The 21,951-nt window shown below is 51.0% G+C and overlaps 2 protein-coding genes across 4 annotated transcripts in view; one reads left to right on the plus strand and one right to left on the minus strand.

Moving 5' to 3' along the window:
* The window catches only part of TG (thyroglobulin), a 241,822-nt gene that overhangs the window by 196,901 nt on the left and 22,970 nt on the right, over window positions 1–21,951 (plus strand). Inside the window, exons 42-43 of the mRNA XM_030875854.2 lie at window positions 9,573–9,737; window positions 10,748–10,915. Coding sequence (XP_030731714.2) covers window positions 9,573–9,737; window positions 10,748–10,915 — 333 coding nt within the window. The remainder of the gene's footprint in view (window positions 1–9,572; window positions 9,738–10,747; window positions 10,916–21,951) is intronic.
* SLA (Src like adaptor) overlaps window positions 1–21,951 on the minus strand; it is an 83,712-nt gene that overhangs the window by 45,936 nt on the left and 15,825 nt on the right. For 2 of the 3 annotated variants that reach the window (XM_030875857.2, XM_030875855.2), the window contains exon 1: window positions 16,627–16,782. The exons of the other annotated variant lie outside the window; for it this stretch is intronic. The gene's annotated coding sequence lies outside the window, so the exon portion shown is untranslated. Of the gene's footprint in view, window positions 1–16,626; window positions 16,783–21,951 lie in introns of those variants that run through there. 3 annotated transcript variants of the gene reach the window in all.

The following is a 21,951-nucleotide window of genomic DNA, read 5'->3' on the forward strand; positions in this document are numbered from 1 at the left end:
AAACCATTTTTTTTTTTTTTTTTGCGGTATGCGGGCCTCTCACTGTTTTGGCCTCTCCCGTTGCAGAGCACAGGCTCCGGACGCGCAGGCTCAGCAGCCATGGCTCACGGGCCCAGTCGCTCCGTGGCATGTGAGATCCTCCCGGCCCGGGGCACGAACCCATGTCCCCTGCATCGGCAGGCAGACTCTCAACCACTGCGCCACCAGGGAAGCCCTAAAACCATTTTTAAAAAGTTAGCTATAGAGACCGAGAAACATGGTTTAAAATACTATCTAAATGTTTATCATACATATACAATACAAAAATATTTCCATTTAATAAATGTTTTCACATGGTATCTATTGGGAAACGATTAAAATATTATGTAAACTGCTCATTCAATACATTTTCATTATCTCGCAGAAAAAACATATGTATACCTTTTGACCTAGTAATTCTTTTGTATATGAAAATCATGATGGCTATGTGAATAGATTTAGCTACAAGGATGTGCATTTCAGTGTTGTCTAAAACATCATAAAACTAGAAACAATAAAGCTATCGTTTACTGAATACTCACATGTGTAATGCACCCTGTTGTTATAGTAAAATCATCTTATTTTTCACTACAACAGTCCTCTAGGGAAACTCTCAGCATCATTACACTCCTTCTTACAGATGAAGGAAGAGTCCAAATCAAAAAGTACAAAGCAGAGCAGGGCTTTGCATCCAAGTGTGACCTGCAGCTGCTCCTAACCTCTCCATGACTCTCTCCCTAACAGCCTAAATACCTGATGCACGATGGCTTTAGAAAATCTCCTAAATGGCTAGGTATCAGCACAGACATATTCACAATGGACTGTGAGATAAAAAAAGACAAGTTCAAAATCAATATGATTTAACCTGTTTCCTACTTATAACACACACACACACACGGAAGATACATGCTAGGAGGATAACAGTATTTAGCAGTCATGATTGAGAGGACAGTAAGTAATTTTAAATTTCTTTGTTTTGTTCGCCTGTATTTTCTACCATAGACTTTTGTGCCGCTGTTTTTGCTTTAAAGATTGCAAAGGTTGTCATTCTGCCTTTAACTAAACAGGTGACACCGATGGCTGTAGGACAATGCACGTTAGCTTTCTTCCAGGGTGTGAAGAAGATTGCCATTTAGGCAGACCTGTGATGCGATGACGCAAGGCTTGTTCTTGGGACCACTCCTCTCGGTCAGGACGGCCTCTCCCGCCCTCGGGGGTCTTCCTCTTATTTCCCCTGCCAAGTGTTCTTCCATGGTCTTGGCCTTGCCACTCATCCACTGATCAGTGACTATGGCTGCTTTCCTCTTGACAAGAGTCAGGTTATGTTTTAGTATGGAACTGATCTTTTAAATGTAATTAAAATTCTTTCTAATTAAAAGTAATATAAATTCATTGGAGAAAAGTTAGAATATTCTGAAAAGTGTAAAAAGCCCATAAAACTCACCCATCATTCCCTCTCCTGGAATTAATAGGGGACTCTGGGAATTGGCAAAGTTGGGCTATGCAGAGAGCCTGGTGGAGTGATAGGCAGTGGGGAGATGGCGTGAATTTCACAGGACCCCTGCCCTCCATCAAGGCAGCATGGCATCATGGGAAAGCCACAGCATCTTGGGGTTCAGGAAATCTGGCTTCTTAACCTCCTTCACTTGGTACCAGTAGCTTGCTAAACTTCTCTGACACCCTTTCCTGAGTATACCCCAGTATCTTTTTGGAATGAAGTAGGGAACGTACAAAAGAGTGGTTAAACAAGTAATGTATTTTCTTTTTAAATACTATTGGTTCTTCCTACTTCATCAGTGGGTGAGCATACTGAAATGAGATGGAGTGAGCGCTCTGTGTAAAGCAGGGTGTGGGACAGTTGTAAATGCACGTCAAAGTGACCGAGGGTGGGTTCTGGTCTGTGTGGCTTTTCCAGGCTGCAGACATCACGAGGACATGACAAGGGACCTTTGCAAGCCGTCCTGTGTGACTCTTCCCCATTTGGCACTCCGGACACAGGAGAAGCCAGACTCTCCGCGCCTTTCCTCTCTCTGTCCTGGCCACCCTCGCAAAGATTTTGTTTACGGGTCATCACCCATAAGCCACCCCGAGTGGCGTGGAAAATAAGGGTGTGATGGGCTGAGTTCTCGTTGTTTCCAGCCATAGGTAGGACAGTGTAGGGGAGAGACGGTGCAAGCTTTATAACCCTGGCTCTGCTGCTTTTAGTCCCAAGACCTTGAACAAAGTGCGTGCCCACTCTGAGCCTCCATCTATAAGGTGGGGATGATGGTCCACACGGGGCTGTTGCTGGGACCACATGAGAAAGTGTGCGTGAGTGACTGGCTCTTAGAAGGTACGTTGTAAACATTTAACTCCCTTCCACTTCCCTTTAAAAGTTATATAAAGATGGAGCAGGAGTTCCCTGGTGGTCCAGTGGTTAAGACTCCGTGCTTCCAATGCAGGGGGCTCAGGCCCTGGCTGGGGAACTAAGATCCCACATGCTGCGTGGTGTGGCCAGAAGCTTTTTAAAAAATGTTTTAACGCAAGTTATATAAAGATGGAGAGACGGAGGTGGAGAGAGGCTGCGGAGGGCTTAGCAGGCGTCCCAGGGCCGGGAGGAAGCAGACCTGGCCGTGAAGCCGTACCTCCTGCTCTGTTCCCTGTGCCTCAGAGGGACCAGGCTGTTTGTCTTTCCTGCAGATTCTGACTCCTGCCATCAGCTGCAATTTATGAAGCGCTACCCCACTTTTCCACACTGGAAGTTGCTTTCAAAGGTTTAAAGAGAATGACAAGGTAGAATTAGTCACCAAAGGGCTGGCGAGCTGTTGTCCTATTGGGAGGACCCACAGAACTAAGGGGAAGAGAAGGAACGGAAGCCAGTGGTGAGCGTGTGCTCTGCACCAGGCCCTGTGCTGAGTTCCTCACACGGTGCGCTTCGTACACCTCTTGCAACAAGGCTGTGAGGCTGGATAGTGGAGAGCACTGAGGCTTAGAGAGGTGATGTATTTCGTACACACACACTTTTCCGTAAGACGGGAAGGACTCACGGAGCCTCTTTCCAGCCTTGCCTTTCACGCGCTCCCCTAGGTTACGATTCATCCCTGTACTTGGCGTTAAGATGCTTCGAGGCAAGGGCAACACCTCGTCTGATATTCGAAGGACATTAACAAGGGCTAAGATACAGCTTTTTTTCCTCATCCCAATTCCCTGGGCTTTCACCAACTGAAAACAAGAACTGCTGATTCCTAAGAAGAAGAGGAAGGGGGAAGCGTGCTCTCATGCCCTCAGACTAGGGTTTCAAGATGAACGTTGTGTTAATTATCATCCCTTTGACTGAAATTTTGCCAAACTCGAAGTGTTACAAATTAGACTAAAACTCATGCTTTTAGGGTTCAAGAAAATAAGACGATTTCGGTGTAGAAAAGATTAAAGAGAATATTAACTTGGATGTACAGAAGGTTTTTTAAAAAGTCTATCTTTTGCTTTAGTTTGCAGAATTCTCTCTGAGTTGTCCGCCTCGATGGTGTCCCCCAGTCCGGCTAGTCTACAACATTCTGGTCTCAACCTTCCCGGGTTGGGCCCGTTCCTAGGAGAGGGTCCTATGCAGGGCAGTGGCAGTGATGCCCTGGACCACGCCTCACCCCTTTCTCCTCTGGCCACACGAGCCTCTGCTGAGCTTCCTGCCTCAGACAGCACCTCTCCCATTCATCCCACTCAGCGGTCAATCCACCATCCAGCCATTCCTTTGAGTTCCTGCTCACCAATGTTTAGCGAAGGTCTGCCGTATGCCAAGCTTTGTGCTAGGCTCCGGGGGTAAAGGAATAACCATCCCAACCTCTGCCATCAGAAGTTCATCTTCAGGAAGCTTCGAGGCTCATTTGCGGAGAGGCTATTGAAAGCTATGCACTATTTTCAGCACCGAGATGCAAAGACAAATGACTCAAGGACATTCCTAAAATACCTTCTCTAACACCTGTTCAGAAGCCTTTACTGACTCCTCACTGCCTGTGAGATACCTGTCCTGTATCTTGGGGTTTACTACCTTCTAATTGCACCTCTTGCTTAGGCTGGATTTAAAGCCCTCTCCCTTTTGTTCCTCACTACCTCTCTATGCCCATGTCTCTCTTCACCCAGGAGAATTAATTGGTCCATCCATCCATCTACCCATCCACTTACACAGCCACTGGCTCATTCATTCAGTACATATTTTTCTGAGTTCTAAGTCCTGTTCTGGGGATGCTGGGTTACTTGCAACGAGCTGCTACCCCCTACAGCTCCCTTGGGTAATCAGACCCCTGAGTTCACCTGCCATCCCCGCCTATTCCCCCCAAGAGTGGCCACCTGGCCTCTTTCCTTTTCTCTAATCATTTCCTCCCATCAGAGCCCACTCAAGTCCTTCTTCTGTGCAGCTTCCTCTGGACTCCCTCGCGCTCAGAAATCTCTCCCCGCTCTGAACTTTGAAAGCATGAGAATTCCCGGCTCTCTCTTGACGCTGATGATAGACAGACTCATCTTGAGGCCACTAACATGTGTGTCCTATGGATATAGTCCGTATTTTCAAAAAGTAGGAAGTGCATGTGAGCAGAAATCCAAGACAGAGGTTGCAGGGGACTCGCTACCTGTCACTAGGTTTGTAACAACACGTTTAAGTAAGTGACTTTGATAATGATAATATCAAATGATAGTACATCAACTTGTAGGAGTAAAATACCTGGGTAACAGTATTCATCGCAAGGATCATAACTAACTCCATCGAGTGATGATTCCATGTTAGGTAGTTTGCATCCATCATCTCACTCACTCTGTGTACCAGCCCCATGAGTGTTCACCAAAATATCCCCATTTTTCAGATCAGGAGCTGGAAGCTCAGAATGACAAAGGGACTTGGCAAGATGGCAATGGGTGGAGCTGGGGTCGAAACGCTGGTCTGCCCGGGCCCAGAGCCATGACCTTCCACTTTGCTTTGGCCTCACATTCACAAGGGACGGAAAGGGACCGGTGACCAGAGGCATAAGACTGAGGGTTCACAAGGTTAGAACATGCTGCTAAGGAGCCAACTGCCTGGGTTCAAATCCCGGTGCCCTCGCTCCCCAGCTGTGAGACTCGGGGCAAGGAGCCTGATCTCTGCCCTGAGTTTCATCACCTGTAAGGCTGCTATAACCCTGTCCTCACCTCGTAGGGTTGTTCTTGGGTGTAAACCAGCCTCTATGTGCACAGCCTCCTAGCGTGTGTGGCACATGGTGAGTGCTATTTAAATGAGAATTATTGCCATCATTGTTACATCTACATGCAGGGCACCTTCGCAAGGGCTCGGCGTGAATTAACTCCTTGATTCCACACTGTGCCCCCGGCGGGCGCCCAGCTTCCCACCCACCCCCTCTTTCCCCATTAGGTAACATCACTGGCCCGCTCACGGGTGAGGTATCCATTGCAGGGGGGACGGGTGGCAGAAGGGGACGGACTCGAGGAAGGAGATGAGAAGGAACGGGCACCTCCTGGAGGGCTCACCTGCCACCCAGAGCCATTTCCTTGGACTCACCTGTCCCCCTAAGAGAGGGCCACCAGGCCCTCCTGGGACGGCGTGTTTGTTACAGAAACTCCCCCCTCCTTGGTGCTTTCTGGGGAAGACCTGTGAATGGCTCACAGAGGTGTCCATTTCAAGAAAAGTCTGGTGTGTCTGTGTGTGGCTGAGTGTATCTGTGTGTGTCTTTCTATCTGTGTCTCTGTGTGAGAGTGTGTGTTTTTGTGTGTGAGTCTGTGTGTGTCTGCAATGTGTGTGTGTGTGTCTGTGCGTGACTGTATGTGTGCATGGCTGTACTGTGAGTGTGTCTTTCTGTCTATGAGCACGTGCTCTGTGCCCGTGGTTGGCCAGGGTCATGCCCTGACTCTCAGGTGACCGTAGTGGCTGGCTGAGGTCAAGACACCTTCCTGTGTTCAGAGGTTCCAGAAAGAAAAAGCAGTGGTCAGCAATTGTGGTTTTGCCCTGCACTATTTTTAAAGTTAAGAAAAACAGCAAGCGGAAATTCATTGCCACTCGATAGCTAGATCAGATTTAGATAAAGCGCGGGCCCAGGGCTGGGGATGGACGGCTGGCGTGACAGGCAGGCTGGAGAGACCCTGCTGCCGGTCCCCGGTCCCCTGAGCCCCGTGGCGCTCACAGCAGTAGGGACCTCACCTCCCGCCGCGGGGAAGACGCAGCCACCTCCTCTGGGCATCTTCACCATGACCTGTGGAGTAGGTTCGTCGTCCCCATTCACAGATGAGGAAACCGAGGCCCCAGGTGTCACTCACTTGCCCAAGGTCACTACATCAGCGAGCATCAGGGCTGGGGTTTGAACCTGGTCCTTCTGCCCCCAAAGGCCCCGCTCTTTGCACGACTCTGCGCACCACACCCTCCTGCCGCCCCCAGTTCTCCGTCTTCAACCAAGTGCTTCAAAGTGAGGGCTGAGCTGGCCGTTGGCTTGTTTAACCACTGATTTTCCATGAAGAATGTGGTTTCCTTCAGAAAGATCGATTAAAACAAAGTACTTGAAGACAGGAAAGTTCTCTGAGTTCTCTCTTGCAATGTCAGTGTAACCCACGCCTTTAACCACTTCCTCACCGTATCAGGGACTCTGGCTTTTGACATCTGTAGAAAACGTAGAACGCATTAGAGGGCCCCATCCTGAAGTCCGCACCTCCTCGCAGCCTCTCTGTGGGCAGAGCAGGCTCAGAGGCCCACCTCATCCTTCTGCACTTCGTCAGCTCAAAGCGCCATTTAGAACATGGGGCTTTAACCTTGAATATCGTGAGTGTGTATTAGTGTGTGTGTGTGTGTGTGTGTGTGTGTGTGTGCGCGCGCGCGTGTGTTTTCCCTTCAGACTGAGCACATCCAGTGGTTCTCAGAAAGGCTGACATTCTCAGTGTTGGAAGGATAATCCCACGGGCACAGGGACTCCACGTCAGGGTTCAACCATCATGACCTTCACTTGCTGACACCATTGCTGAGCTCCAGGCTGGCTGGCATTGGCTGGCATATTACTTTTATCACTGCTTAGGACTCGCCCTGGTTTGTAGACGCTGAAGCTCAGAGCAAGAGCCCTTGGCTGGAGGTCCACAGAGCCTCTCTGTGCCTGAAACCCCCTCCTCTACAAAATAGGGTGCTAATTCCCCCTGCCCCGTGGGATGGTAGTGAGGCGTAAGTAAATTAATATCTGTCAGATACTGAGGACAGACAGAAACGCTCCATCGAGGTTGGCTCTTGTGATTCTTGGGCATCTCAGCCGCCCCAGAGGGACCACGTGGATCGATACTTCTGTGTCAAGGTGCCCAGGAGGAAAGGTGCTGAGGAACGTGTGAAGTCAGCCTGCAGACTTGGGGCCGGGTCTGGAGCACAGAGCTTCTACTTTCGCTGCATTTAGCTTCTGGGATTTGGAGCCTCGATGTTTCCGTGTGGGCAGGCCCAGCCCCAGGCCCCAGGCCCCAGGCAGAGGGCTGCCTGCCCTCTGGGCAGCTGCCTGGCCCAGTACTGCCCTCAGCTCTCTGTCTACCCTCAGGGCGGCCTATTGTCATTGCGGTGCCCGTGCTTTGCCCGTGACCCTCAGTCCTGACCTGAAGCATGAAGACCCCTGGGACCTCCCGGGGGCAGCGCTGGAATGTACTCCCTATTTCAGGAAACTCGTCCAGCAGGCTTTCAGGAGGGTCGGTGTCCCCCCCTCTAGACCTCTGTCTGTTGTCTGTTTTACACGGTGGGTAGGAACACAACGACCTAGGGGAGCATGGGCACCGCACTTTACAGTTTCCAGAGTGCTTGTCTGCATTACCTCAACGACCCTCTCAAAGACCCAGAGAGAGCCGCACCTGCTGGTAAACCCATTTCACGTATGAGGAAACCGAGCTCTGTGTTGCTGGTATTTTTAGCTCAGGGTCGGGCTTAAAATGGAAACATATACCATAGAGTCAGCCAGCTCAGTGTTCTCTTTACATTGGAGCAAGGGGGGCAGTTCAGCTCCTGGACACACCTTCTTGTTCTGGATGTGAAAACACACGTGGCATCACGTGGGGCTGAGAGCACAGCCCAGGGGGTGGGCTGCTGAGACTGGGGTCCTGGCCCTGCCACTCACCAGCTGTGCGACGTTGGACAGGATACTGAACCTCTCTGTGCTTTACTTTCCTCCTCTCTAAGATAAGGGCATAAATAATATTTACCTCCCAGGGCTGTGGAGAGGATTTACTGAGTTAATACATGTGAAGTACTTGTAAACTGTGGTTGCCAAGCTCCCAGCTCCTGGTATATATTAGGGACTTGATAAGTGAGGATTCTCCCTTTCCTCTTGGAGGCTTAGTTTGCTTGTCAACAGGGCGGGGATGACAGTTGTACCCACCTTGTATTCTGGTTGTGACGATTACATGAGACAAAGCAGGGAGGGGGGACCACCTGGCAGGTAGCAGTAAGTGCCCCATGACCAATACTCTCCAGCCCAGCTGCCCCTCATGACAGAGGCTGGTCATAGATCTAGAGCTTTCCACCTTCTGCCCAAGGCCCTGAGCACAGCAGACTCTGGAGCCCAGCTGTCTGAAGCCACAGGCTGTTTCCACCTCTGATAAGATTTTTGGCCAAGCTGCTTAATTTCCCTATTTCTTTCTTTCTGTATTTATAAAATGGAGACAGGAACAGCCGCTAACGTACACATCTCTAATGAGGATCCAATGAGATAAAAAGGCGGAAGCTCTCGAGATAGTCTAAGTCCCCAGTCGATGGCCGTTCTGTTACTATTATTAGTGGCAGCATCACGAGTAATGGTAGCGGTACCAGCAGTCCAGTCCCAGACCGTCCCTGATTCCATGGTGGGCAGTAGCCCGTGTCTGAGCTGGAGGGAAGGGGTGACCCACAGAGGATGGGCCCCGGGGTCCTACCCTGGTCAAGACCCCACTCAGCTCACCTCTTCCACCCCTGGCAGAAGACCCAGTTCCACCAACAGTCCAGGCCCAGAGAGCCATGTCCTAGAACCCAGTAATCATCACCTGCATTCTTAGAGAGGAAATGCTCCCAGAGACCTGAAATTTGTACGGAGACTTACAATGACTTTGCTGATACAATTTACTTTCACAATGACTGTGTTTCCATCACCTTTGAGTGGGCATCTATTTTAAAGTCCAACTCTAGCTTAACTGAGCCAGGAAATCTTGCTCTTTAAGGAGCCCCCAGGAGGTGCTGGTGGGATGTATCCACTTTTGCAGAGTCCTCTTCTCAGGGGACAGTTCTAATATTTGTCCCTGTTCAACCACCATCAACTCTTTGCCTCAATATACAACTTTAGTTTATAGCCAAGACTGAAGGTCACTCGGTCCACTGCTCTCACTTTACAGGTGAGAAACTGAGGCCTAGGGAGACTCACTCAAGAGCTCACAACATGTTGATATAATATTGATCAGCTCTGACTTCCTAGATGCCTGTGGGTATCCCGGGAAGGGTCCTGGGACTCCCGTACCTAGAAGAAGGATGCAGAGCCCTGATGAGGCCCTGAGGTCTCTGGGCTGAGCAAAGGATGGGAGATGATCTAGACTTTGGGCCCTGAGTCTGCTTTGTCTTCCAGGGCGGCTCCGTGCTCTCCCCCGCCGCTGTCATCAGTCCGGAGAAGGCTCGGCAGCAGGCAGCTGCTTTGGCGAAGGAGGTTGGCTGCCCCACCTCATCCATCCAAGAAATGGTGTCCTGCCTCCGCCGGGAGCCTGCCCATGTCCTCAATGACGCCCAGACCAAGGTGGGCACTTGTGTGCGAGTTGGGAGGGACACCCTCTGATCTTTTACAAATGGAAACCAGGCCAGAAAGGAGACAAGACCCACCCAAGGCCACGCAGTAGGCTGGTGACCAGCTGGAACTGAGTGCATATTTCCAGAGCCCCTGTGCCGTGCGTAGGCCACAGGATGTGATGGACCAAGCACAGGTCCTGAGGGTCGGCAGATCTCTCTGCTCATCAGATTTTATCTGTACGATGGGGATAATGATGGGAACATTATAGAGGAGGAAAAGAAAATGAAGTGACATAGGTAAAGGGTCTTGCTGGTACCCTGGTGGCACCCCGTCAAGCCACAGCGACATGCACTGAGCACTATGGTCACGGCTGCAGTGGAGCGAGGCCAACATGTCCCCTTAGGCAGGACAGTTGTGCGCTTCCTTCTCCAGCCTATAAAGACCCTGCTCACAGCCCCTAGTCTCTCTGGCTGGCCCTGATATTAACAAAGGGGACTCTAGCAGGAATAACTTGTCATCTGAGCTGACACTTTAATCCCTTCGGCAATGAGCCTGGACTTGCAGACGCGGCGCAGGTTTTACCCTCAGCTCCTCCAAATGTGGGCTAATTGGATGGTGGCTACAGCTGATGAATTCCCCTGTCATATCCTGCCTTTGGCCACCACCTCCTCCTCGATCAATATCTCTTGCTTCACTCACTCAACCACAGGCTCAGGCTTACCCGTTCCTCCCTGTGGATCTGTTGTCACTTTGGCGGGAGGCTCTGGGATGCTCCCCTAGGGACCGACCACTGGTCAGAGCAAGACCCCCCTTCCCGGCGCTGTCGCCCGGTGTCCCGCCTGGCTGTTGTCTGGCCACGTTACTCTTATTTCCCAGTAGAGCTTTGGGTAAATAAGCAGCGCTCGTGTTCATTATGGTTCAGGCCCGATTAAGTGAAGCAATGCAACGATTATTCCGGTACCATTTTTATGAAGGACAAAGTCCATATACATCATGACACCCCTTTGCACCTGATGCAGCTTCTGGCCGTGAGTGGCCCTTTCCACTACTGGGGCCCTGTGGTCAGTGGCCAGTACCTCCAAGAAGCTCCAGCCAGAGCACTGCAGAGAGCTCCACGGGTCAAGGTGGATCTGCTCATCGGGAGTTCTCAGGACGACGGGATCATCAGCAGAGCCAAGGCCGTGAAGGTAGGTGGGAGGAGGCCTCAGGGGCCCCTGCGGGGTGCGGCCCAGTGACTCTGGACCTAAGTCTGACCTTGGTCAAGAGTCATCGACTTACTTGCTTATTTTCAAAACAGTCACTGAAAAACTACATGTGCAAAGGCTCTATAAGAAGTTTGGGAGGTGGTAGTGGTGGGTGGGATTCAGAAATAAGACACCTGCCGAGTTGTGAGCAACACAGACACATCCACAGATTACAGCTGCGAAGGAATCACCGTGGGAAACTGCCAGCAGGGCTGCCCCAGGTGCTCTGCAGCTTCAGGGCTCCAGGCCGTGGGTACCGCTGCTCCATGAAAGATGCTTGTCCCACGGAGGCTGGGAGAAGGAGAGGCGTGGGGATGAAGAGAGTCCCGGCAGGGAAACCCAAACACTAGCCTTCCAAGCTCCCGAGCTTCCCAGCCATCCCAGGAAAGTGTGGACCAGGCCCAGGGCAAGAGCAGCTTCGTGTGGAGACGCAGCAAAGTGCGAGGGACTTGTGAGGTCATTTATCTGCCTGAGCAGACACTTCCTCTCAGACCAGAGAGGCCATCACTCCTCACAGGATGCAGCCACCCAGGAAGAGGTCGAGCACGCTCCCCCCTGGCCCGCCCACCCCTCCTTGTCAAGCTGCTCCTGATGGGTCCTCTAGGTCATCAGCCTGGGATGGTGGCCCCAGCACATGACACAAGGTGAGGACCCACACTCAGCCTAGGGCTCTGTCTGGCTCTATTGAATATAAGGCAGTTTCGCTGGAATGAACAACAACAAAAAAAGAATCATTAATGCAGCCAAATGGGGTCTCGCATCCTTTGGATTATGCTGTTCCCTTGGGTAATCTACCTCACTTAGGGGAATCTATCTCACAGCGATAAAAGCACCACTTTGACATGAGATATATATACAAGGGTATTAGTCACAGCATTGATTACTGTGGCAAAAACATTGAAAGCAACTCAGATGTCTATGAACAGGGAAATGGTTGACTAGATGAAGATACACACTATCGAATATGATGAACTATTGAATATGACGCAGACGGTGAAAAGAATGAACGAGATACATCTCTCCTGGCTTGAGGATGCCTGTGATATGTTGTTAAATGGAAAACAAAAAAAATCAGAATGCAGAGGAGTGTGAAATTAAGGTAGCATTCATATATTTAAAAAACAACCAACCTGTGTATATGTGTAAAATGTAAATGTGTATAATTGAATGTATTTCTGTGTGAAAGGATAGTGCTGCAGAAAGAGACACAGCAAGCAATTAACATGGGCTGTCCCAGGAGGTGTGGCAATGTGAAAAAGAATACTATGAATTTAACATTACTAATATACGTGAGAATACATCACATAGGCATGTATGTGTGCATATATATGTATATGTATAAATAGAGAGCATTGTGTTGCGTTGTGTGTGTGTGTATTGGGGGGTGGCATAGAGCAGAGCTTAGGTCACTAACAGCTTCCATCCCGTTGGCTCACAGCCATGGAAAAGGAACTTTTGCCCCTGATCCATCTCTACATTTTTCTGCCGAGCGCCCATATATGATTCAGCCCTTTACTTCAAGGGGCTGCAACTTGATTATTGAATCAGGCTAACACTCAGGAAACACTGAAACAATGCCACTCTCCACCACTAGCCCTGGGCTTTTCTTCTCTAAAGTAGTGGGTCTTCAAATTCCCACTACTTTGATCAAGCCCGTCATCAGTTAGAAAATAGTAAGCACAGTCATTTGAGTATAAATTATATACGTGAGTACTCTTATACTAAGCATTATAAAAGATTCACAAAAACAAAGAATTATAAAGCAAGAGAAAGAAACGAACGTCCTTACATTTGTGCTGCACTCTCCGCGTGCTGCTCGAGAGAGACGATGCCCTACAGCATGGGCAGCATGGAAAGACATGGCCATCGGCCCTGGACCCTCTTCCATGCAACACCTCATTCCACACTGCCCGTCAGGGGAGGATGTGGAAATCTTTGTGCAGAAGATGCTATATCCTCACAGCTCTGGTTCTTTGGACCATGCACTGGAAATGCATCCCAGCCATCTCCGACCTTAGAGAGAGAGGAGAACTCCATTCCTGGGAGCCTGGGGAATCATCCTAGAAGCAGGCCCCAGCAGCACGTTCCTATACTCCTCCCACCCCCAGTGGAAGAGCCATCCATCGGGGCTGGGGGGAGGGGAGCTGTTACTGGCAGTCTTGGTGCTGGGGTTGACCATAGGGCAGCTCAAGTTTATATTTTCGGGTGATGCCAACCCATTGTAAGAGGATTGTCTGCGGCTGCCTTGGTGTTTCCTGGTCCTCTCCCAGCAGCATCTTGGGAGTTTCCCACCTCTGCCCTGAATTTCTGAACCCCCTCCAGCAGGGAACCTGCATCCAGAGGACTGGAAGCCCTCCTCAACAATGCATTGAGTTTCCCTCTGAGGCTTTCAAGGAGATGTTTCCTTGGTCCGCTTGCAAAGAAAGATCGTGTCTGCTGACAGAGCTCACTGCCTGCACCAGGAAGGAGATGGGTGGGAGAGCGTGCCCTCAAGTCCAGGCACCAGAATAGGGAACAGGCTGACTATTCCTGTCTGACTTCCCTTCTCCATTTATTCTCCTTTGAACAGGCGCTAGTGCAGTCGTTGGGTGGTTCTTGTGAGCCTGCATCCCGCTGGGAACCCACCTAGGTGCTGACTGCTGTGGACAGCTGGGAGAAGCAGGGGTGCAGTAACAGTCGGGTTTGAGGCCAAGTCCACACTTGCAGTGCCATTATATGCCGGCATCTCCTGAACGTGTACCTCCAGCCCCACTCTGTACCTCCCACCTGGGCTTTTCCCTTGAACTCTAGACTGGGTTAGCGCAGGGTCTACTTGACGTCTTCACTTAGATGTCTCATCACTTCTCAGTCTTAACACAGCCAAAATGAACTGCTGATTCCACTTATGTCCCCACCCCCAACCAGCTTATGCCTCCGCTGTCTTCACCATCTCAATAAACAGCAACCCAGACTCCAAACCTCTCTCTCTGCCTACCAGCATTCCATCAGCACGTCTATCTTCAAGATGTTTCCAACCCCCTCTCCCACCTCTTCTGCCACCACCCTGATGCTTGCCATCATCTTTCTCCAGGAGCTTTGCAATGGCCCCCAACTATCTCCCTGCTTCTGGCTTTGCCCCCTTTGCTCTATGAGAACCACAGGGGCTGGAGTAATCCCTTTACGGTGTAAGTCAGATCACGTCACTCCTCTTCTTAAAGCCATCCAGTGGCCTCAGCTCATGCAGAGGAAAAGCCACAGTCCTTAACGCCCACTATCTGACGTGGCCACTGTTTGTCCTCTGACCTCGTTCCTGCTGCCCGCCTCCTCCCGCTGACTGTGCTTCAGCCTAACCAGTTCCTGTGGTGCTCCTCAAATCTGCCGCGCACACTCCCACCTTAGGGTCTTGGCGCTTTCTGTTCCCCCTTCTAGAATGTTCTTCCCCAGGTACCTCATTCCCTCACTTCCTTCATCCTGGACCACTCTGGTGGAAAAGGCATCCACACCCCCAGCACCCTCTCTCCCCTTTATCCTGCCCCCCGTCCTCAGCACCTGTTCCCCTTGACATGTTCCGTATTCGTCTACTCTGTTTCTTCCTCCTCTGGAATGTGAGCCCCAGGAGCTCTGAGACTTTATCTATTTTGCTTTCTGCTATATCTGTGGTGCCTACAAAAGTGGCTGGCACACAGTAAGTGCTCAATGAATCTTTATTCAGTGGAAAGAATGAAATTATGCATCTGACCTAGGAGTCTTCAAGGAGATCATTTATTCCCAAACGACCCTATGGATCAGGGATTCTTATCACTAACGCTCAGATGGGAAACCAGTTCAGAGAGAAGCCAGAATTCAACGCCAAAGGCACCCTTTTGCCATCCCAGCCCTCTGGGAAAAGCCAGGCCTTCCCTCCACGAGCTTGTCGTCCAGCAATGACAGCATATGCTGGGTGAGCACAAACCCAGCTAGAATCAGGGCCCCTCGGTGCAAAGGGCTTTGCAGTTGCACCCACATTCTTCTTTTCTCTCAGCCATAATGCTATGAGCTCCACACCCACGAACCAACATTTAACACCATTGTATGGAGGGAGAAATAAGTTTCGAGAGGTTTAATGATTGTCCCAAGGTCTACTAGCTAGTCATTTGCAAAGCCAAGTCTCCACTGAAGGTCCTCTCGCTCCAACTGGGGGCGCTTTGTGTGCTAAACTTAGGACAGGGATGGAAATGCACTAGCACCACCTACACCACCCTACAGCCAGATCATAGCCCAGAGGAATAATCCTCAGAATCATGCCCAACACAGAAATGCCATGGAGTAGCGTGGACACCCGAGTGGGAACCAAGCTACCAGCTGCCCTCTGGAGGTGGCATTGAAGTTCCTCTTTTATTTCCAAACATTCTGCTCACTCGTGCCCTCCGCGTTCCTTCCCTCCCTCAGCCTGCTCGTGACCTATTCAGCGTTGGGTTGTGGGTTTCTCCATTTCCACCTGGAAGGCTCCATAGCCCCTGAGTCCAGCTGCCATTAGCCGAGGAGAAACCCAGGATGGCACGTTCCTGAGGGCCTCCATCCCAGCGATTCCTTTCCCGAATCCTCTGTCCATCCACATAGGCCAAGCCCTTCCCACCCTGTCTGTGCTGAGAAGCAGAACATACCTGCAACTGTAGAAAATGTCCACATCCGCCTAGAACCGGGTCTCAAGTAGGTTTTCCCAACACAGAGACCTATTCATTTGTCACGGGGATACTTCACAAGGTCACTTACTACGTGCCAGGTGCTGTGCTAGGTGTCTGGGGGCATCAATACAAATTAAACCCTGCCCTCGGGGAGCTCAGTCAAGTAACGAAATAGAAAATGGGCAAAAGTAAGTAACTAAAATGCAGTTTGATACACACTATTTGGAGAGATGATCGTCCTACTGTAGGACCTCAGGGCAGTTAGGGAAGCGGGGGGTCACTGGACCCGCAGTGGCACTGCCAGCAGTAGTGACCCAGTGACGAAGGAACTGACCAGGACCCTGTTCCCCCAGCTGTCTGTCAACGGAGCGGGGAGAGTGCCCTGGGTGTCCATGGATTGTAATCAGGGGTATTTGAGTTCTCCAGAGCCTGAGCCTCAGTTTCCCTATCTGTAAAATCGGGAGATTATTAGTACATATCCTCATAAAGATATTGAAGGAAATCATACATGCAGCAATGTCTGGAAAATATCATGTGCTCGATAAATATTAGTTTTTCTCTTAATTCTTTAACTGTACTGCTATGGTCAGTATCCAAAGCTACTGTCCCCACTCCAGAGAAGAATCCCGAGAAAGCAGGAATACAGAGGACGCACAATCACTAAATCACCTCGCCTGACCTGAGCCAATTTTCCAAATCCTGGCAGACGCACACACACGCTTTCTCCTCATGCCACCCTGCATCAGTACCATCCGGAGCCCAGCCCACAAACACACACCACCCAGCTCCCTGGGGGAAGCCACAGGAGGGGCAGATGTCCCTCCCACCCCAAGTGAGCCCCGGACTCACGCGTCCATCACATCAGCGGAGACCCACTAAATTCCCGCAGCCCAAAGAGGTTGGGTAGGGCTTCCAGAGATTCCACGTGAACACCCTCACCCACTTACCACCCCAAGCCATCTATGGCCCACCCAAGGAGTCTTAATGATACCAGCAAAGTTAACCACATACCCGCGGAACATCAGCGCTGCCTGAGATGCCTGGAAAGGCTCTGTTCACAGAGGACGATCTTATTTTCTGAAGTAGCAGCTTTCTGTTGAAATTCTTCATCAGTTGCCATGGTGGGGATTTTTCCCTCTCTTCCCTCTCTCTCTCTCTCTCTCTCTCTCTCTCTCTCTCTCTCTCTCTCCCCCCTTAACTGGTGAAACTGACAGTCTGCCTACATTAACCGGGCATTAATTTGCATGATCAAAAGCAGATTTGTTCCAAGAGGCGATGCTCTGCCTTCTCCTCCAAAGCACAGGCATCTCCAAGGAAGGCGAGAAAAATCAGAATCGCTGCCGCTGAGGTGCCCCTGAGCTTGGCCAGGAGTTGGCCTCATCCAGGAGCAGGTGGGATGGGGGCCCTGCGGAGAGTAGGGAGGGGGAGGGCAGCCCGCCTAAGAATTGGAAAGTGGCACCTGGCAGCCCCAGGCGCTGGCACGAGCTCCAGCCTGGGAAAATCAAGCCTTTGGTGACAGATTATAGCAGAGGACGGTACAGGAGTCCCAGGGAAGTACATGGATTTCCTGCGGAGAGGGGCTGCTGCACCGAATTCCCCAGCCCTTTGGGGTGGGGTGGTTCGAGGATCCCAACCCCAGGCATCGTGGGGCTCTCTGGAGAGCCCAGGACCTGGAATTAGAAAAGTGGGTCACAATTCCTTGCGTTAGCCACGCAGTTCAGGCAGGTTGCCTAACCAGTTGGGGCTGCCTTCCCTTTAGGCTTTGAATGGGCACAGAGTGACCAGCCCTGCAGTTATGAGAGGACTTCTAGGTGAAGGAGACAATACCCAACCCCTGGGAACCACGCTGGGACCCCTCCACGCCAGCGCTGTAGCCACCTGGCCCTCAGAGTGGTCACGCACACATGGCGCCTTGTCTAAGTGTCCCCCGGCCCTGATGCGTGGGGTTATCATTCTCAGTGCAGAGGAAGCCAGGGATTGGCGGGGTTGACTTGTCCCCCCAGAACAGTAAAAGTATTTTCTGACCGTGCAGGTAAAAGATGAATGTAGACTGGATTCATTCTTATATATCCATTATTATCATATTTATTTTTTCTTCTGATTTTAAATTAAAAGGAACGTTTTATCGTGTGCCCCTGCAATGATGGTGGGGTCTGGACACCGGGCCTGCTGGATGGTGGAGAGATTGGCCCCTTGTCCCGTCACATCCACACCCAGTGGTCGGGGCAGGAGCGGTCCCGAGTTGATTCGGGCATGCAGCCAACACATGCTCATTGAGGGCTCTCCTCCAGGCTGGGGGGAAAGTTGTAACCCGAACAGATAAGGCTCCTGGCTCATGGAGTGTCTCTTCTCGGGAGAGGACACAGACAGGGATGCGTAAGCAGAGAAAGTAAGAGTTTCAGATCTTGAAGAGTGCTCTGAAGGAAAGTGTAACGGGAGAGGAAGTGATGCAATGGGGGAAAGCACTTTTGTACGGAGTTCAGGGAGGTGGTTTCCGGTTCTCAGTGATGAGAAGGGCCAGCTGTGGGGCGAGTGAGGCGAGGGGCCAGTGCAAAGGGCTGAGGCAGCGCTGGTTTGGGGGACACAGAAGGCCAGTTGCTGGGAAACCCAGTGGATGATGGAGGAAGCAGTAGGAGAGGAAGGCAGATGTGTTGCAGGGACCTGTTAGGTCATCAGAAAAGTGACTTATTCTACTTGCAGGGGGCAGTTATTAGAAAGTTTTAAGTTAGAGAATGATCGTACTGATTCATCTTTTTTTTTTCTTTTTTTTTTAGTAATCAGGAAAATTCACTTTATTATTATTTTTTAAAATAGTTTTACCATACAGATACGACATTGTAAATCAACTAGGCTGATTCATCTCTTTAAAGAGCATTCTGGCAGCTCTATGGAAAATTGACTATGGAAGGGTAACAAAGGAGGTAGAGACCAGACTGAGGTCCATTGCGAGGTCCAGGGAGCAAGCTGCCATGTTAGATGAAGGTTAAAGACGTGGTAATGGTGAGAAATGCCCAGATTTGGGATATATCTTAGATTGGCAGATGAGTTGGGAGTTCAAGAGAGAGTTCAGAGCTATATATATGGATTTGGAGGAAAACCAGGAAACTATGATGTCACAGAAAGCCAAGAAAAGAACGTTTTTCTGAAAGGAAGCCGAGGTCAAGTGTACAATGTCATTGGAAGTGGTGTGAGTTGAGTGCAGAGATCTGACCCCTGGACCTGACAGGATGTAGATCCTGGGCGACCTTGGTAAGGGCCATTTCAGTGGGGTTAGTGGAAGGCCGGACTGATCAGAGTAGGCTGAGGGGAGAGTGAGGAAGTGGTCATGTGCTTCCCAAACTCACCCTCTTTCCACTGTACCTCCGTCTCCACTGGACACCAACTCTCAGCCAGGTTTCATGACCACTTCATTCATTGCCACATTACCTCTGCGACCTCACCAGGCTGTCCCATGGCAAGATCTGTGTCATGTTCATTTTAAATCCTCAGTTGCTGGCCAACAGTATGTCTTTCATTTATGCCCATTAAATGAAAGAGTATTTGTGTCTCTACCTACCTCAGAGCTCTAGAGAATTCTGGGGGCATTTGTTCATTCATTCATCCTTTCAGAGTTCACCCAATTGCCTTTGGAGATGCTGCCCCAGGTCTCCCTCTTCTCAAACTTACGAAGTCATAACCATTTTGCATAACATCAAGAGTAATCAAGGTACGAAAGTTAATTAACTATCTTCCGTGTACAAAGCACTCCTCCTGCGGTCCCCACTCCCCAGAGAACATTGTCAGTGCTTCTGTCCCAGGGTGGGAAGGAGAGGAGGAGGGAAGGAGCCCCGATGGGGCAGGAGGAGTGGACAGGAGGAGTGTGTTGAGACGTCCTCAGGAGGAGACTCAACAGGACCGTGGTACAGCAGAGCCCTGGGGAAGATGAGCAAGTGGGAGGAGTCGGGAAACATCTCTTTTCTAATCAGGTTGCTGGGTACTGGTCTTCATCACTGAGGTTGGGAAAATAGGAGGGGAAGAAGGTTCTGGAGGTGAGGAAGCACACACAGGCTGGAGAGAGATTTAGGAATCGTCAACTTACGGATCACTGTCGAAACAAAGGGAGGAAATGGTACCACCTCATGAGCGTGTGTGGACAGAAGGGGATGCGAAAGGGCAGGGGTGGCAACTGTGGGGGGGGCGACATCAGCATTTAAAGTGGACAAGACAGCCAGGTGGCGGGGAGGTTCAGAAATGAGCCCGAGATGGAGAATTTTATGGAAAAGGAGATGGGGAGGGTCACCAAGTCCAGGCAAGAAAGAGCCCCAGGCTGGGATGGTGAGCTGCGCCGGCATTGGCGCTGACCATCAGCGACCTTGGCAAGCATGGAGGTGGGGGAGTGGAGGGGCCAGGTAGCTGTGGGGTGAGGGGTGAATTCCCTGCGCTGGGAACGCCGAGGTGGGCAGACACACCTTGGCTGGCGTTTCCTTCTGGGTGGCGGTAGGAGTCACGGAGAGTTGCACATCGCATGTTCTAAGAGGGGAGAGATTTACCCAGTGACGTTGCTGAACAAGCAGAGGGGAGGGTCCCTAGAGCGCCGGGCAGTGAGGCATCAGCCTCAGAGGGAAGGAGCTTCTTGGTCCAAGAAGAGGGAGGGGATTCGGGAAGAGTCCCTGGGAGTAGAGGATGGTGCGGGTGTATGGAGAGCTCTGAGGATCACCTTGGGGTTCCGAGCAACCTCGTGGGACCCACATGGCAGAAGAGAAGCAGTAAGAAGCAGCAGCTCCCGGGCTCCCTCCTGGGGCCCTGCAGAGCCCACACCCAACACCCGCTTCCCTCCAGTCTCAGCTCCGCTGTCCTCCACAAGGTCCGAGGCCCATCCCATGAGCCCATTTACGATTTCAGCCCTCACCAGCCAGCACCCTGTGCCCTCCCCCAGCCCTGCTTGTTCGCTTGTGCCATAGTGATCACCACCAAACCTCCTGTTACAAAGACATGTCCTGTGCCATCCCTCCCCCGAACTCGACTAAAAGCCCCCAAAGGGCCAGGAACGTGGGCTGTACGGTTCCCCGATGTACCCAGATGCCTGGAGCTGCTCCCGGCACATGCAGGCGCCGGACAGAAATTTGTTGACTGAACAGTGACTTGAAGATAAAGACTCTGCAGCAACGTGGCTGTCATCCTGTTTCTCAAACTTGGGGTGAACACAAGGACACCTACTTTTAATAATTTACTAACCAGAGGGGAGAGAGAAGTAATATCTACTGTCACCCATTTGATAATAATGAATACAATTCTCGATGGCCCTTAATGAGCCCAGGCCCAGCAAACCCGCCTCTGAGGCACGTCTTGCCTGTCATTACAGCTTGTGGCTTCGGCCCTGGCTTGGCAGTCACGTGGTAGCCACATCCCTCCTGCTGCCTCTCTAATTAAACCAGCAACAGCATCTGTGCTTCTGTCCTCGCCAAGAAGGAAGAGACCTGGGTCTTCCTGAAAACGGGCCCCTTCGCATCCCCACGCGCCCCCAGGGGGCTCAGATCCGCACTCCAACCGTCTCTTCAAAATACTGACTGTGGATGCAGCCACGGCCCAGCTTGTCTCAGAGGCTCAGATCCGCTCAGAATGTGAAACGAATCGCAGTCTTGTGGAAGCAGAACCTGGGCCCCTCCCTTTAGCATTCTAGCCATGGAATTGTTCAGATGGTTGGAGGTACTTCTGGCAAGGCCCAGGGCTTGGTGCCCTGCTGCTCCTAAAAGGTGCATCTTATGGAAAGAGTTTCCGCAGCACCCGTGAAGGAGGCTCTGTCCTTTGGGTGAGGTCAGTCGTTTTCTAGCAGTGATCCAGAAGAGGAGTTCCCAAGGATCTGGACCCACAGCCAGCGGGACCAGCCTGGATCAGGCCTGGCTCTAAAGCATGGGCTCCCCTGGGCCAGCTGAGCTGCAGACACCCAGCCGCCGACATCGTGCTAAGAGTGTGTAGGTGTCATCTCATTTAACCTCAGGACAGGTTTATGAAGAGGGTAATATTATTGTGCCCATCATACAGAGGAGAAAACAAAGGCAGAGAGGGATTCAGTAAGTTGTCCAAAGTCACATAACTAATACGTAGCAAAGCGGGCATCCAAGCCCAGGTCTTTCCAGCTCTGGGATTTGAATCTAGGAGGTTTTACTTTGGACTTGCAGCCTCACCTGTGTTATCTCTGTGGAGGTCAGTGTCTCTTCCATTCATTTGTCCAACACTTATTTCCTGGGCACCCGCTAGAGCCCTGCGTGCCTCTCTGCTTGGTAGTTCTGGAACACTAGGCATTAAACTGACAATAACAGCACCTGGGGATTCAGCGCAGCATCTTGAAGCACCCCA

The sequence above is a fragment of the Globicephala melas genome, chromosome 17, assembly GCF_963455315.2.
Source record: "Globicephala melas chromosome 17, mGloMel1.2, whole genome shotgun sequence".
NCBI classification, from domain to species: Eukaryota; Metazoa; Chordata; class Mammalia; order Artiodactyla; family Delphinidae; genus Globicephala; species Globicephala melas.